This window comes from Sebastes fasciatus, chromosome 17 (assembly GCF_043250625.1).
Source record: "Sebastes fasciatus isolate fSebFas1 chromosome 17, fSebFas1.pri, whole genome shotgun sequence".
In the NCBI taxonomy this organism is placed as follows: domain Eukaryota; kingdom Metazoa; phylum Chordata; class Actinopteri; order Perciformes; family Sebastidae; genus Sebastes; species Sebastes fasciatus.
In genome coordinates this window covers 27782530-27799695 of record NC_133811.1, presented here as the reverse complement: position 1 = coordinate 27799695, position 17166 = coordinate 27782530, and the positions used below count along the sequence as shown (strand labels likewise).

Below are 17166 nucleotides of genomic sequence, written 5' to 3'. Positions count from 1 at the left end.
CAGTTAACTACAAGTTGCATTCTCTTTACATCACCACTGACCATTTCCCAGCGCTGGGTATCGTTTGAAAATGTCAAATTATTGATTTAAAACAGGAACTACCTGAAAGAAGAAACTGTTTTTGGACACATTTTGATTACTATCAAAAAAGTACTTTGATACACAGTTATACCATTTTCTACCTCAGACCATGAGTTGCAAGATTGTTAAACAAAATCTGCAAAGTTTGGGCTGCAACCAATTATAGTTTTCATTCGGGCTGTCAAATTTAACACGTTAACGCAAATTAACTCCAGTACTTTCTTTAACGCAACTTGCGATTTTGAGGTTGTAGCGGGCTCAGTTTTAAAGTTAGAGTGAAGATACTGGTATCATATGAAACTAGAAAACGTAAGGAATCCATTGGTAGCAACCATGTCATACTAGCTTGTATAACACTCCAAACCTGCGCTAAATTTTGGCGAGGAAAAACTGGCTTGGCTATTTTCAAAGGGGTCCTGTTGTTGCCTGTTGGGCTGCAGTTTGCCATGTTATGATTTGAGCATATTTTTTGTACCTGTGAGGGTTTCTGGACAATATTTCTCATCAATATTTGAAAATGTTGATTAGTTTTAGTCACATTTTAGTCATTTTTATCCTCAACAACTAAAAACGTTTTAGTTGCCGAAAAGTCATTCGATTTTAATCAAAATGTTTTCTCTTAATTTTACCAGCTATTTTTTTAATTTAATCTTAGTCCTGTTCAGTCATCAGATTATATTGAACATTTTTGCCATTTTAGTCAAACTTATTTCACATAAAATTATATACAGAGAGAGAGAGAGAGAGAGACAAGTGATAAAAAAAGATTTTGGTAAAGTTTTTAAACTGCATTTTAGTCTTTTTTCGTCAATGATATTGCACGTTTGATATCGTCACCGTTAGTGTTTAATGACGTCGGTGTCGTCTTAGTCATGGGGAAAAAAAAGTCGAACATATCTCGTCATCGTTTTCGTTAAATGAACTCTGTTTATATGGAGCAAGTCTTTCCATGTTGACTTCCATTGAAAAGAACAGAAGGAAACTGATCTAAAGAGTTGTTTGTGTTTTGAAAGGTTGGTCAGCAGTAATGTTAAGTAAATGCAATGGGGTAAAAAGATTGAAAACCAGCAGTGCATTCCTTTAAATTGCACAGAAACATCCGACTCATGACCTCCTTTGTGAGGTGACAGAACTGACTCATTATTTCTTGTTCTGTGGACACTTGAGAAACCGTCAAATCCGCCGCAGACAAGAGAGTTGATCTGCTGTTCTCATCGTGAACACGGCCCGTTAATTTAGACTTTGATTCATGCCGGCAGCGTCTTCCCAGTGACCAGAGCAACACTAATCTCTGATAACTATCAAACAGTCCCAGGCAGACGAGAGATTCGGGTCGGAGATGAAAGCGGATGATGTAACCTCTTCAAAGTTATTTTTTTTTTTTTTTGGAGAGATTTTTCAAGCATTTTATTGATAGAACAGTGGATAGAGTGTTGGAAAGGGGGAGAGAGAGAGGAATGACATGCGGAAAGGACCACAGGCCGGATTCGAACCCTGGTCCACCGCTGCTAGGACACAGCCTTGGCAATACATGGGCGCTCGCTCTACCGACTGAGCTAACCAGCCGCCCCGATGTAACCTCTTCAAATAGGAACCGTGACACCGATCCCCCCCCGCCCCTTTACATGAAGTAGAAATCAATATCCAGCTGCTGCTCTGTCCTCTCTTATTAAATCTGAACAAAAACGATCACTCAGTCTGGTTTGAAAACGCCAGCGCCCGCCTGGTGATGCCGGACTCAAAGTTGCATCATTTTGGTGCAGAGCTCCAGCAGACACTTCACTGACGCTCTTCTGCGGCATCACCGCGCCTTCGTTATTGCTTAATCTGTGCCGGGAGTGTGCGTCCGGCCAGCTGAGCGACTCAGATAAAACTAAAAAAAAGCAGTCGCTGGATGTTTATCTGGTTCACCGGCAGCCGGGAACCAAACGGGCGCTTAAAAATGACCTGAAAGAAAGTTTAATAACTGACATCAACTGGCTGCTTTTTTATTAGATTTTTGTGCCGCCTTTTTCTGTTTCAATATTTCAGAAATCCTAATTTCCTGACGGGACCTGAAGAGGTCAGTGTTCATATGATTTTACACTGATAGCGGTTGTCAACTTTTACTCGGTGGTTAAAGGATCAGACTGGTGTTTCTGATGCCACAGCCTGTAATTAGACAGCAGGTGTTCTTTAGCGTCAAAAGTTCAGTCTAAAAAAATCTTAACTCGAGGTCCACTTACAAGCCTTTTCAGAGTTACCATCATCCCACAAAATACAACTATCTGTTAAAACTAGAGCTGTCAAATTAAATGAGATGACACGTTAACGCAAATTTGCCACTAGTTTCTTTAACGTAACTTGCGACTTTTAGGTTGTAGCAGGCCCGGTTTTAAAGCTAGAGTGAAAATACTGGCATCATATGAACATGGAAAACATAAGGAATGTAAGGAAAGTGTCTAAAAAATGTCTGAAAATGTCCGAAAAAAATCTTGAAAATTGTTAAAAAAAAATATCCGAAAATTGTCCAAAAAAAGTCAGAAGAAAAGTCCGATATTGGCATCATACGAAACTACAAAATCGAAAGAATCCATCGGTACCAACCATGTCATACTAGCTTGTCATGAAGGAGGTTAAATAACGCTCCAAACTTACACTAAATTTTGGCGAGAAAAAACTGTCATGTCCATTTTCAAAGTGGTCCCTTGACCTCTGACCTCCAGATATGTGAATGTAAATGGGTTCTATGGGTACCCACGAGTCTCCCCTTTACAGACATGCCCACTTTATGATAATCGCATGCAGTTTGGGGCAAGTCATAGTCAAGTCAGCACACTGACACACTGACAGCTGTTGTTGCCTGTTGGGCTGCAGTTTGCCATGTTATGATTTGAGCATATTGTTTTATGCTAAATTCAGTACCTGTGAGGGTTTCTGGACAATATCTGTCATTGTTTTGTGTTGTTAATTGATTTACAATAATAAATATATACATACGTTTCAATAAAGCAGCATATTTGTCCACTCCCATGTTGATAAGAGGATTAAATACTTGACAAATCTCCCTTTAAGGTACATTTTGTACAAATAAAAATTGTGCAATTGATCGCGATTAAATATTATAATTGACTGACAGCCCTAATTATAACGTGACTCAGTTATGAGATAAGTTTGAAAGCTCTGAAAAACGGCAGTTAGTGGACTTTGAGTTATTTTTTTCTTTTTGTCAGATCAGTCATTTCTTCATCAGTTTTTAGTTTGATCACCTTCCTTTCAGACATTGGCGTCTTAAATCTGTATGAAAAGTCAGGTGCTGAATATAAAAGTTTTAATGCACAAAACTTTATAACTTATTTTTTTTACTTTTACATCATCAAACAGTCCTGGCTTGTTGTTTGTGTTCTGGTTTTGATTTATTTTGTTGATTTTGTCTCATTAATTCACAGCTTTTCTGCCGTTGAGTATCCGTTCTCAGATGTCGGAGCCTCCCTCGAACTCACCGTCAGGAGCTCACAGCTTCTTAACCGCACGTCGTTAACGCAACTCCACCGTGAAATATAAAAGTGAGTGATCATTCATTTACTTTTTTAGGCAAGATTCTTGTTTTTAATTGTCCTGCTGTTGACTTTTTATGTGAGTCTGTACAGATGTTTTATAACACAAAAAAACCTGAATCAATACAAAATGTTTGTGAATATGGTCAGCAGTAATATAAAGTGTGCATTTGCAGCTAAGGGGATAAAACATGCAGAACCACCAGGAGGTTCTTTATGGGTTAGTCTTGGCAATAGTTTCAGTTTCAGGCTCCAGAGTCTCTGCAGTTAAACTCTTTTTTTTTTTTTTGCATTCAAAACTTAAAGAAATGATCACATTCATTTTCTAGACAAACTTTTTTACCCAACCTGCACGGCAACATGTTGAAGCAACGCAGGAAGTCAACTCTGTCAGCTGTTTGGATTTCACCATCCGTGCTTCAATTCCATGCAGCTCATCGTTTTATATTTACAGGTTGTTTCGTCTCCGGTCGCTCACTTTTATTGCTGTTAGCCGGCAGCGTTGCTCGTCTCCGCTGCCTCAAAATGTTGCCTGTGTGTGTGTTATACCGTTAACCTCCGACCCCTGCAGTTGTTTGGTTCGCCTTTTAGGCCTTTTGAGTGGCCAAACGGAAGAAACAGCCACAGAATATAAAAAGTGTTGTCGACCGCTGACAGACGGCGGGAGGTAAAAGTAAAACAGGAAGCGGCAGATTCTCTTCACAGTCGGGTATTTTTAGACCGTCTGTGAAGAAACACTCCCACAAACTGCAGACTGTGGTCGCGCTCGGAAGTCTGTAAAAAGAAAAAAGCTTTCACCCAAGTCACCACAGAAATAACCACTGTGGTATCCAGCCATGCAGAGGTTTGGTTTTATTAGTCTCCCAGAATAATAATCCATAGTCAGCAGTTTTCATTCAGACTGCTTAATACTGAAGGAATAGTCTCTCCAGTAGTCCGTATTTCTTCGTCCTAAATTAAATACGACCTCACGTTGATCACGTTCACACACCGACTACAAAACCTTTTTTCTGTCGTTAAAGTTTTCGGAACTGGTTCGATTTTCTGAGGGCTGTCGAAGTTAACGCATTTTAGTTTTAACGCCACTAATTTCTTTGACGCATTAACAACATTCTGTCTTTTGGAAGATTTAGCGGGCTCATACTAGCTTGTCGTGAAGGAGGTTAGATAATGCTCCAAACTTACGCAAAATGTTGACGAGGAAAAACTGGCTTAGCCATTGAGCATATTGTTTTATGCTAAATGCAGTACCTGTGAGGGTTTCTACACAATATCTGTCATTGTTTTGTTTTGTTAATGGATTTCCAATAATAAATATATACATACATTTGCATGAAGCAGCATATTTGTCCACTCCCATGTTGATAAGAGTATTAAATACTTGACAAATCTCCCTTTAAGGTACATTTTGAACAGATAAAAAATGTGTATCAATCATAATATTGCAAACTGCAGCCCAACAGGCAACAGGAGTGGACAAATATGCAGAATGTATGTATATATTTATTATTGTAAATCCATTAACAACACAAAACAATGACAGATATTGTCCAGAAACCCTCACAGGTACTGCATTTAGCATAAAACAATATGCTCAAATCATAACATGGCAAACTGCAGCCCAACAGGCAACAACAGCTGTCAGTGTGTCAGTGTGCTGACTTGACTATGATTTGCCCCAAACTGCATGTGATTATCATAAAGTGGGCATGTCTGTAAAGGGGAGACTCGTGGGTACCCATAGAACCCATTTACATTCACATATCTGGAGGTCAAAGGTCAAGGGACCCCTTTGAAAATGCCCATGACAGTTTTTCCTCGCCAAAATTTTGCGCAAGTTTGGAGCGTTATTTAACCTCCTTCATGACGAGATAGTATGACATGGTTGGCACCAATGGATTCATTAGGTTTTCTAGTTTCATATGATACCAGTATCGTCACTCTAGCTTTAAAACTGAGTCCGCTGCAACTTAAAAATCGCAAGTTGCGTTAAAGAAATTAGTGATGTTAAAACTAATTTGCATTATGGCGTTATTATCACGTTAACTTTGACAGCCCTAGAAAAATGGCATACGAAAAATTGTGACTCTGTGTGCACAGGCCTGTAGGCTGTCACAAACGTAATTCCATTCACCTCCACTGAATCACAGAGATCCTTAACGTAAAACTATCTGCAGGCCGAGACCCCATCAGAGCAGCGGTTCCCACCCGTCCTCAGCGGACACTGAACTTGTTTAAGGTAAAAACAACACCATGGATATATCTGTTATTAGAATTTATTTTTACAAACTAACAACAATAACACTGCTGTGAAACGTCTGTTGTCAGTTTGAAGTGAAATATGTGGGCGTAAAGGAAAAAGAATCTCTGCCTGTACATACTGCAGGTTGTCATGCAAGTCTGGCTACTACGTTACCACGGTAACTGTGATGTTTATTGCTTATTTTTTTAACTTTTTGACATGTTTGAAAATATAAAACTGTGGTTAACAAAATGTCTCTCGTGATAAAATGTACAGAGAAAAGGGGTGGAAATGAACGATCCTCGCGACGCCCCTCCGCCCGGTGGGGGAGACGACACCCACTCTGGGAACCACTGCACAGGAGGGCAGGGAGACAAAGGCCAAACTCGATTAGACTTTTCATTCTGTGAGCTGTCTCTTCTGTTTGTTTTACTGAAAGCAGTAAATGACAGAAATACAGAGCTCGGTAGGTGATGAGAAAACATTTGATAAACAGTTCCCTCAAATGTCTCAATTGAGACCCTCTGAGACCCTCTGAGACCCTCTGAGACCCTCTGAGACCCTCTGAGACCCACGATCCAGATTGTAGTGAGAACATTTAAACTTGACCTCACTGTATAAAATGACCTTGTGGTGACCTCTAGGATAATCACAGCCTCATGAAACTTTATAGCCACAAACTAGCGACCTAGAGCATTCAGAGGATGGATGGCTTTCCTAGCTAGATTGACAATAAGGGGGTTTCTGAGCAGTTTGAATTACAGAAGTGCTCGCCATCCAATCGCCGAAAAATGCATTTTTTTTGCAGAAATCTCAACATGTCAAAATTTTTTGATCCCAAATCACAGCATGGCTTCTTCTATGGTGTTCCTCAAGGTCTTGGTGTCTTAATGTGGCATATTTAAAGGGATTATTGAGCATTTTTATCAATTCTCAAGTGATAAAAAATGGTTAAATTTAGCACCAAATCTGTGTAACAAATGGTATCAACCCAAAAATTGCTGCAACAACTTAATAGAGCATGGGGATGACCATCATATACTTCTATCAAAATGTTCTTAACCCTTATACACTTTTACAATTCATTTTATTTCTCAAATTAATCTCCAGGTTCCCAGCTTTCAGATGATGTACACCACTTCTATGTGACATCTACTGCTGACCTGCTATCTCCCCCTAAAGACCCCCTGTACCTCCCTAAAGAAGACTCAAACAGGTCTATTGTGGGTCTCAGAGGGTTAAACACAGTTGATAAAAATTCCCCCCTGAGCTTTTTGGAGCTCTTCACAGATAAAGACCGATGCAAATGAAAGAGGAGAGAAGGCAAATTAAGTCATTTGAGAGCAATTATTAATTCAAGAAAATCAATTATGTAATTTGAACGTACAAATTGCTGAATTAAAAGAGTGTGAGTGAATGAATTTTATAATTGCGGGGAATAATTTATCAGAAATCCTCCATCACTTCACTGGGCTCCGTACAAAACAACAGTTAGTGCTTAGTTTGTGTTTCAGATACCAATATGGTATAAAAAAGAACATTCATCTGGTTCAGTCAGTCACGGTGAGCTCTGATCTGGATCGGCTGGATTTTGACTTTTTTGATTTCATACTACGGTTCGTGAAGCTCTTTTTTTCCTCTCACATTCCTCGAAGTGTTGCTGATGTGTGTCGGTGTCGGACGTGATAACAAAAAAAAACTCATTGCAGTATTTTTCACAGAAAAGCAGAGAGAGAGAGAGAACCCTCCCGTCAATTTCAATTTTCTGGCCCAGAATCAGAGACACAAACAGACTTCCAAAGGAAAGGAATTACCCTCTGGGTGTTTCTGACATTAGATGATTTTTGTTTGATTTCTCCTGTGGCGAGAAGTCCCGGAGAAAACGTCCCAGCGGTCCCAGATTCAGTTCATGTCGGGTTTTGCAGCAGTCCGATTCCCTGCTTTCTTGAATCTTTTGCAAATGCGATCCGGGCCCCGTGCCAAGGTGCAACAACCGGGGACATTAGATCAAAGCGCTCATAAGAAAACTGCATTAATCACAATTTTTTTTTCAGGCCACCTCGAGCCTCGGGGACTCCTTTTGAATCATTAACATCTTTCGCCTGCTTTCGGAGCGTTTTCTCAGACTCGTCTGATTTTTGATCCGCAGTATGTCGTGAGGGGAAAAGTTGCCGCGAGCGTCCCCCCCCCGCCCGATGAAATGAGTCTTGTTTGTTTGTCGGTCCTCAGAGCGGCTCTCTTCAGGGCTTTGCTCTGTGAGACAAGCAGCTACAATGCGGCGGCTCTGACTCAGAGGCGACGGGCGGCGCCCTCTCAGCAGGAAAACAACCACAACTGAAGGGTCATAATGAGGGGTGATGGGGACAAAAAGCTCTGAAGTCTCTTTTGTGTCCTTTCGTCCCATCAATGCTCTCATTTTGTCATTTCTCACAAGCCCTGCAGACATTCTCGGGAGTGCTCTGCGTGGTGGGGACTGCAGCAGCCATGTTGGAATGGCGCCACTTCCTCCTAGTAGTTGTATTTTCCTGCCCCCGCTGCTGGTGATGTCGCCGTGTTCGGGAGGAACAGAGGTTTTGGCGGGATTTGGGGTTTGAGCGACGCTGTTCTCCGGACGATCGCCGCTCGCTGCGCGTGCGGCCCTTCGCTGTAACTGTGCTGCCGTGTCAGGCAAGCGCTGGAGATCGACGGCCGCTGGCTCTCGCCGTCGGTATTTGTGTTCTCGTTAGCCGGCGTGCTCGTGCCCGGGGGCCCGTTGCTGCTGCTGTTGGTGTTCATCCGGGCTAGAAAGTGTGCGTGCTGCACCCCTCGTTGGTTGAAGCTGTGGTGGCGCGGCACGGCGCCGCCACTGCTGCCCATCTTGATGAGCGAGTGGCGCTGGGAGAGGTGGCGCGTCACAGAGATGCCGTCTCCTCCGGGTCTCTCTGGAATCACCTGCTGCTGCAGCGGCGTTGAGGAGGAAGAAGAGGAGGAAGAAGGGATGGAGGTGGAGGAGGTGGGGTTGTTGGAGGATGAGGAGGAGGAAGAGGCGGAGGATGAGGTGGAGTTCTGAGTAGGAGCGTCCAGGCGTTTGGGGAGGCCGTCTCTCGGCAGCGTGGAGGTGCTGTAATACGGAGCGGATTCTGTCTCGGGGATGTGCTGCTGGTGATGGTGACCGCTGCCGCCAGCGCCACCGCCAGCGCCAGCGCCAGCGCCACCGCCACCGCTGCTGCTGTTGTTGTTGTGGTGGTTGCTATGGTGATGGCTGTGGTTGTAGTGGTGGGTGCGGGTCTGGCCTTGGGGAGTATTACTATGATGATGATGGTGATGATTATGATGATGTCCTCCAGCGGAGGACGAGGAGGGCCCGGGGAACAGGGAGGACGAGGAGGTTGAGGTGAGGACCTTGATGCCCCCGGTCCCCGACGCGCTGACCTCATGGATGTGTTTGAGCAGCTCGTCCAGCGCCGATACGTCCACCACCGTCTGGGGGAGGGACAGCTGGGAGTGGTGGTGATGGGGGACTCCTCCGCCAATGCCACCGCCACCGCCTCCTCCTCCTCCGCCTCCTCCTGCTGCTGCTGCTGCTGCTCGCTCATCATTCAAGATGTTCCTCTCCTCGGGGAGGTGCAGTGAAGTCGACGAGGCACCCGCTCCATGGGCTGCTCCGTTGATCAAACTGTTGCCGTGGTGATGAGAGAAGGGAAACACCTGCGGGGTCATAGAGTTCCCAACGACGGCCATGAAACCCAGACTGGATCCCGAGCAGCTGGGCCCAGATTTGGGGTTGTTGTCCTTGGCGTTGTTGCAGTTCTGGTTCTTCTCGTACTGATGGTGCCGCAGCGCCTTCATGTTCTTGATGGGAAGCTCCGGGGTGGAGTCGGGCGTGGGCAGGCCGGACAGCTCTCCGTCAGCCTGAGACAGAGACTAAACACAGGTAAGACCCACGGTTAGACACTTTGAACGTCTCCAACCTTTTCCACTCAGTATAGAAACACTACAGGAAATATTAATGACCAGTTTGTAGAAGCCAAAACTTCAGAATGATACCCCAAAGGAAGACTTACAAGAATCAAACTTAAACTCTATTTTAATTATCACATAAATTACATACATGAAATTTGACCCACAAAAGTCACAAAATAAAAAAATAGTATGTCATAAAAAGTCATAGTATAGTACATCGAAGAATGTCATGAAGAAAAGTCATAGTACACTTTGTCAAAAGATTTCATCAAAAAAAGTTATTGTATAGTACGTCAAAAAAATTCAAGAAAACAGTCAACGTATCACTGTATGTGATAAAAGCAGTCCAACCGGTGTCGTACCTGGGAGAGGCTGAGGTCGGGGTCTCCCAGCTGCAGGCCCTGGTGTCCGGGGGTGTGGAGGTGAGGCTCTGAGCGGCCGTTGGGGATGAAGGAGCTGTACATCTTCGGGGTGGACACGTCCAGTTTGTCCTCCTGCAGGAAGACAAAACAAAGGAAGGAGAAGAGGAATAGTTAGCTTTCTCTGCCTGAGGATGATTCATTCAAGGTGTGAGAGAAGACAAATAACAAACATGACAAGGATTTGTCATTTTCTTTGTCATCTTTAAAAGTCACAATGAGCTGTGAGCAAAATGTCTTCACTGGGTGGTCTTCACACAGTATAATGAGCTGAACTGGTTACACCAGAGGGGTCAGAGGTCAGCGGGAAGCCAGCAGCTCAGAGATTCAGTTGGAGTTCATAATGAAACAGTCAATTATAATGACTGAACAAAGACTGAAGTGAAACTATTAACCTATCACGTCCCCCCGAGAACGATCGAATATTAACGCAGACACTCAAAACTCAGCTGATTATGTCGCCGCCTCTCAGCTCGACAACAAAACCTGCAAATGTGAGTAAACTGTAGCAGAGGTGATGAGTTTAGTGCGAGACGTGCAACTTCCTGTACTCCAAAAACTTGCATCAACATCATAAAAGTATTGTAAGTAAAAGTGACCAAAGTTTCATATAAGACGAGGTTCATCTGGAGAGAAACTCCCATTATGTGTATTAAATAAAGTAAAAACAGATTCCCTTAAAGGGACTATTTGTAAGATTCAGAAATGCTGCTTAACAGCGACACCTGTGGCCGTGAAATCAACGAAAGTCAGCGTCGAGCTCGCGCTTGCTCGCTCTACATAGACATGAACGAGCATCGCTCAAAACAGTGAGGTGACACACGTCAGCTAAAAGCACAATATCACTCTATATTTCAGCTGCTTGGCAGTAATGTTAGCTGACCAGACGAAGGTCTCTCCATGAATCAATGCTGATCCTAGTGTTGGCTTTTCCTGCTCAGCGCAGGTTTCAGCAGCGGGGCTCCTCAACGAGTTACGTTATCGCCTCCCGACCGCAGCCGGCAGCCGAAGACACCGGCACCCGGTCGGTAACGAGACGATAACGTAACTCGTTGAGGAGCCCCGTCACTTCACGAGACACGTGGAACCTGTTGGTCTGGAGGAGCTACAGCATTTATTTCTGCACAAACGTCCACTGTACATTCACTAGATATACTCAGAGCTAAACTAACTCTTCTGCAGTGAGGAGTGAGCGCGCGTTCACGTCTAGAGGTGGAGCTAGTACGCGAGAACACGCGTGCTGTCTGAGTGAAGGTAAGCAGGCAGAGGAGACGAGACAGAGGCCACACGCGAGCGCGCATGTGTCCCGACCCGGTACATCTATTCGCTTAGAAAGTTACAAACAGTACCTTTAAATATTTTAAATACATTTGATCCTTTCTGCTCATTTTGTAAATTTGAAATAGAATTATTTTATTTTTTTGACATACTATACTTTTACTTTTTTTCATAAAATGTTTCGACATACTACAGATCGTGCTGAGAAATTACCGTGACTCTACTGCACTTTAATTTAGCAGTTATTCATGTAAGACTTGTTTTAGTGCATCTTAGCAGCAGTACACAGAAAAGGCTCCTTCACCCCATCAGATGTTACTTTAAGGTAACGCATTTTCTCTTCATACAGACTCCACCCACCTTTGGCTGCCCGTCCATCAGTCCGTTGAGCTTGGCGAGGGATCGCAGCGACAGGGCGTGCGGCAGCGACGCCTCGGGATCTTTCCCCAGCCTCTTCGCCCGCTGAGCGGCGCTGCGGCTGCAGTAACACGACACCAGGAAACCAGACAAGATGGCGCCCAGGAAGAAGGCCACCAGCACGCAGGCGATCAGGAGGGTGTAGTGGACGTTAGCACCGGCACGCTGGTCCATCTCTGGAAGGCGACGGACACCTGGAAGACACGAGAGGGAAAAAAAGGGGTTATCACATACTCTTCTTACTAATATAGGAGTCGTGAACCAGGTGACCAACATATCTCCAGGAATGCCTGTACTGTGCTCACTCATACTGACCCTAGGTGAAATAACTTCAGGTGTATTCAGTATTAGATTATTTTGCACATCCAGCTGGTGCAGAAAGATGCTACAACAACAATGAACTACACCTAGAGAGAGAACGAGGGAGGAACAAAGGAAGGGAGCGACAGAGACGAGGATTGGATTTAATGAGAAAGAGGTGGTTCACAGGTGAGACAACAGGATGATGGAGGAGGTGAAGAAGGTGGCATCTGAGAAGAAAGAGAGAAAAGGGAGGAGGAGGGAGGATGACAAAAGGATGGAGGGATGAGAACAGCAGGAGGAGGTGGAGGAAGAGAAACGAGGACAGAAGAAAGGATGGAGGGATGAAGGAGAGAAGAGATGAAAGAGTTTATTGTTTGGTGGTGTTCACATCGTCAGGTCCAGATACAACATCAAAGACTTTCAGATACAATGACTCATCAGTCTGTCCAACACGCACGCTCTCTCACACACACACACACACACACACACACACACACACACACACACACACACACACACACACACACACACACACACACACACACACACACACACACACACACACACACACACACACACACACACACACACACACACACACACACACACACACACACACACACACACACACACACACACACACGGATGCTGCTCGTGTGACGTTCAGGTTCTAGTAAAGAAATCAGTATTTTTTTATATGATCATGAGATGTTGTTTAGTTCCTTCTGAACTGAAACAGTTTTGGGTCAATCAACAAACTGTGATGATTAAAAACTACTAACTTAATGCCTTCCACCAACAGTTAGAGAGACTAGCTAGTGAACACAGTGAAGCATTTAGCAGCTAAAGAGACCGTTATTTCCGTCACGAGTTGGTAGAGACCAAAAACAGAGCTAAAAGAGAGAGAATATTGGACTTACATTCATCTCATGCAGTCGGAAACTCTGGGGTCTGAGAAGTGAAGCCAATGTGGAACTGCTTTAAACTAAGGCATACTATCTACAAGCCAGCAGGGGGCGACTCCTCTGGTTGCAAAAAGAAGTCTGATTGTATAGAAGTCTATGAGAAAATGAGCCTACTTCTCACTTGATTTATTCCCTCAGTAAACATTGTAAACATGAGTTTATGGTCTCAATCACTAGTTTCAAGTCTTCTTCAATACAGCATGATGTTCATTTAGTAAATTATGGTCCCATTTAGAGTCAAATAGACCATAAAGCAGGGGATGCTTTAGGGCCGGGCTACCTTTGACTGCTGGATGTGGAAATAAACAAGTTCAATATATCAACTTAAAGGTGAGGTGTTGATGTTGGGTTCATTACGTGTTACATATTTTAAAGGAAAAAAAACGATTTTCATTTATATATAAAGTCTATATAGTGTCCATTGAAGCAGTATCTAGTGGCCGTTAGAGGAGCTGCAGTTGTCTTTGTGCCATCAGCGTTTGCTCAGTCATAGTTACAAAAAGTCACAGTTTTGTTTTTTTCCGACGGCACTTGAAGGCAGCAGTTAGACACTTTAACAGATGGAAGCTGTGACTTTCAGATCGCTGTTGTTCGCGTTAACCTCTGTTTTATCCCGAAGCCTTGATTGAGCATCGCAGGAGCTCTTTTCATTACCGCCGCCCTGCTTCACATTCTCAACAACACATTCACACCTGGCAGTCTCCCAGACCTGAGAGTGACAGGTTGATTTACCTGCTGACACTCACAATGCATTTTACACATTTTACAACACACTCTGAACAGTCTCAAGTGAGCGGAAACGTTGAGCATCTGGGAAACTATTTATAACGTTTCACTTTAAGCTTTATTTCTTCAGGTAAAGAGAAAGATACTCCGTGTTGGACGTTGACGTGTTATTTATTAAAAATAATTAAAATTATCAATAATCCTTCCAAAATACCACATTAAGACACCAAGACCTTGAGGAACATCATAGAAAAAGCCATGATGTGATTTGGGATCAAGAACTTTGGACATTTTGGAGATTTCTGCAAGAATTCGGTTTGGATGGCGAGCGCTTCTGTTGTGTAAACTGCTCAGAAACCCCCTTATTGATCAATCTAGCTAGGGAAGCCATCCATCCTCTGAATGCTCTAGGTCTGTAGTTTGTGGCTGTAAAGTGTCATGAGGCTGTGATTATCCTAGAGGTCACCTCAGGTCATTTTATACAGTGAGGTAGCGTTTCCAAAAAATGGCCTCACTACAATGAAAAGGGCTACTATGGGGACTAACATCATCACACATGAATACAGTTGGGCTCATTGCGAAAATAACACATTTATACAGCATTCAAAAACTGCATGTGATTATCATAGCGTGGGCATGTCTGTAAAGGGGAGACTCGTGGGAACCCATAGAACCCATTTTCCTTCACATATCTTAAGGACCACTGTGAAAATGGCCATGTCAGTTTTTCCTCGCTAAAATTTAGCCTAAATTTTGAACATTATTTAGCCTCCTTCGTGATAAGCTAACATGACATGGTTGGTACCAATGGATTCCTTAGGTTTTGTAGTTTCATATGATATCTATGCTTCACTGTAGCTTTAAAACTGAACCTGCTAGAGCCTCTGAAAGACAGTAAAGTCGGTCGGGATCGCGGGCCTCAGAGGGTTAACGACCTGCACACTCCTTGTTATTATTTCATAGCTCAGTTAAATTGCTTGCAAGGAGCAGCATGTTCCCCAAAAACCTGATCAAAGGGCCCAAAAATACCCTGAGAAACAAAAAGCTAATTTCATGCCCTGCACTGTCGGCCGTCCGGGGGTTTTATTCCCCGCTCCCCGCTGCTCCAGGACTCGAACTGGCAACCGCCTCTAACCTCAAAGCCAGCGCTGCCTCGAGGCCTCTGACGGCTTCGCTTTGATTCGAGACACCATGGAACAAATTTGACTTTTATGCAAAATACTGTTGAAATAGAGCGAGTAGTCATTACACGTCCAGTCAGGATTAACACACACACACACACACACACACACACACACACACACACACACACACACACACACACACACACACACACACACACACACACACACACACACACACACACACACACACACACACACACACACACACACACACACACACACACACACACACACACACACACACACACACACACACACACACACACACACACACACACACATCCCCCTGTGTTTAACAGAGACGATTTCATGTTCGTTATTTCCACTCTTTCATCTCCGTCCTTCACTCTGACAGTTATAAATAGGATGATGGAGACACACAGAGAAAAATATTATGCTAATTACAGCCCGACATGGAAATGTTTCATTCTCTGCCCTTCTCTCTCTCACGCTCTTTGTTTCTTTCTCTCTGCTGTCAGAAAGTCTCTTTTTCTCTCTGCTGTCAGCCTCAATTGTAAAAGTTTCTGAAATCGAGGGTGAAATCTTCTGGGTGAAGTCTTGTCTCACTTTTCTGTTTTACTTACAGTATTCTTAATCTCTCTCTCAACCCTTTATCTCCCTCCTCTTTTATCATCATCGTCTGCCATCTCTCCGTCCTGCTTTCAATCGCTCTCCTCTCTCTTCTTTCTTCTTCATTAACTCAAATCGATGCGTATGTACTTCCTGTCTTAGAAAATCAACAAATGAAGCATTGAAACCAGATTTAGTAAAAAGACAAAAGAGTAGAAATGCCTCGGTGACATCACGCTTATCGATTTCCAAATAGAGTGTATTTTTGTAGTCCAACAGGAAGTTAGCATCGCCCTGGTTCCCTCCACTAACAGCCAATGGGATTGTTCCATTGGGTTTTGGATTATTGCATAAAAAACAAATGTTTATGATACTGACACGTTTTGTTCATCAAGAAAATCTCTACAAATGAACACCAATATATGATTTTTGAAGAAGCTAACGTTACGCTATAAACAAACTACACCACGGACACGAGAGCACAACTATAAACACAATGAGGCTATAAAGGAGGACGAGTCAGAGTGATGACGTTTAGTAGTCTCATTTAGCCACTTGTTAGCAACTGACTTTTTTAAGATTGATTGATTCGACTGATTCGACTGTTATCAAGCCATTAAATAGGCGTTATCAGTCTCTATAAGCGCCATAGATGTGGGTCATTAGGGGCCTTCTACACCTACTACGTTGTAAAAGTGAAAGTGAAACTTAAAAGCAACACGTTCTAACATGTAAACCTGAATGAAATGTCATGTTTTGAACAAAAACAAAAGGCTTCTTCAGGTTTAGGCAACACAACTACAACTTCTTTAGGTTTAGACAACAAAATATACTACGGTCGCTGTCATGTTCTTTTATACCTTCTTTCTGTGATCTAGCATGTGAATAGATGATAAAACCTACGAGTGGGTGTAGTAGGCCCCTATTGATCCACGTCTATGGGGCTTATAGCGACTGATAATGTCCTTTAATAGCCTGACAACAGTCTAATCGGCTGGATATTTACTGAAGCATTTTATATCGTAGAACAAAACGTTAAAAACTCTTCAGTTTGTGTTAACCACAGACCTTATTTCAGACATCTAACTACAAACCCAATGACTTCCAGATGACGGAACAGGAAGTGCTAAAATGTTAACTCATTTCCAGGTTTTAGGACTCCTAATGAAAGGATTCCTGTAGCGCTCTCTTAACATACCTCACACCACAGGCATATCTGGAAAGATAATCTTTAGAACCATCAAAAAATCTAAGCTTTGCTGACGATTGTAGTACGAAGTAGTGTGCACCCAGCATTAGAGAGCTGGAGTTTGCAAAAACAAAAACCAAGATTCACTGGTCTCATGAAACCAAGATTGAACTGTGTAGGCTCCATAAGCGTCACGTTTGGAGGAAACCAGGCAGCGCTCATCCAGTGTTGCCAGATCAGATTGCCAGTTTCCAATAAAAACCAGACCAAATCATAACCTCGCCAGAAACCCGTGTAAAACCCCTAAAACTATT

General features: G+C 43.3%; 1 protein-coding gene across 1 annotated transcript in view; it reads right to left on the bottom strand.

Annotated features, from left to right (window-relative positions):
- Positions 1–5881: 5881 nt before the first annotated feature.
- The window catches only part of LOC141753803 (semaphorin-6D-like), a 147718-nt gene continuing 136433 nt past the window's right edge, over positions 5882–17166 (bottom strand). The window contains exons 21-23 of the mRNA XM_074612390.1: positions 11859–12109; positions 10164–10295; positions 5882–9762 (exon numbers count right to left, since the gene is read on the bottom strand). Of these exons, the coding sequence (XP_074468491.1) occupies positions 8368–9762; positions 10164–10295; positions 11859–12109 (1778 nt within the window). The 3' untranslated portion in view covers positions 5882–8367. The remainder of the gene's footprint in view (positions 9763–10163; positions 10296–11858; positions 12110–17166) is intronic.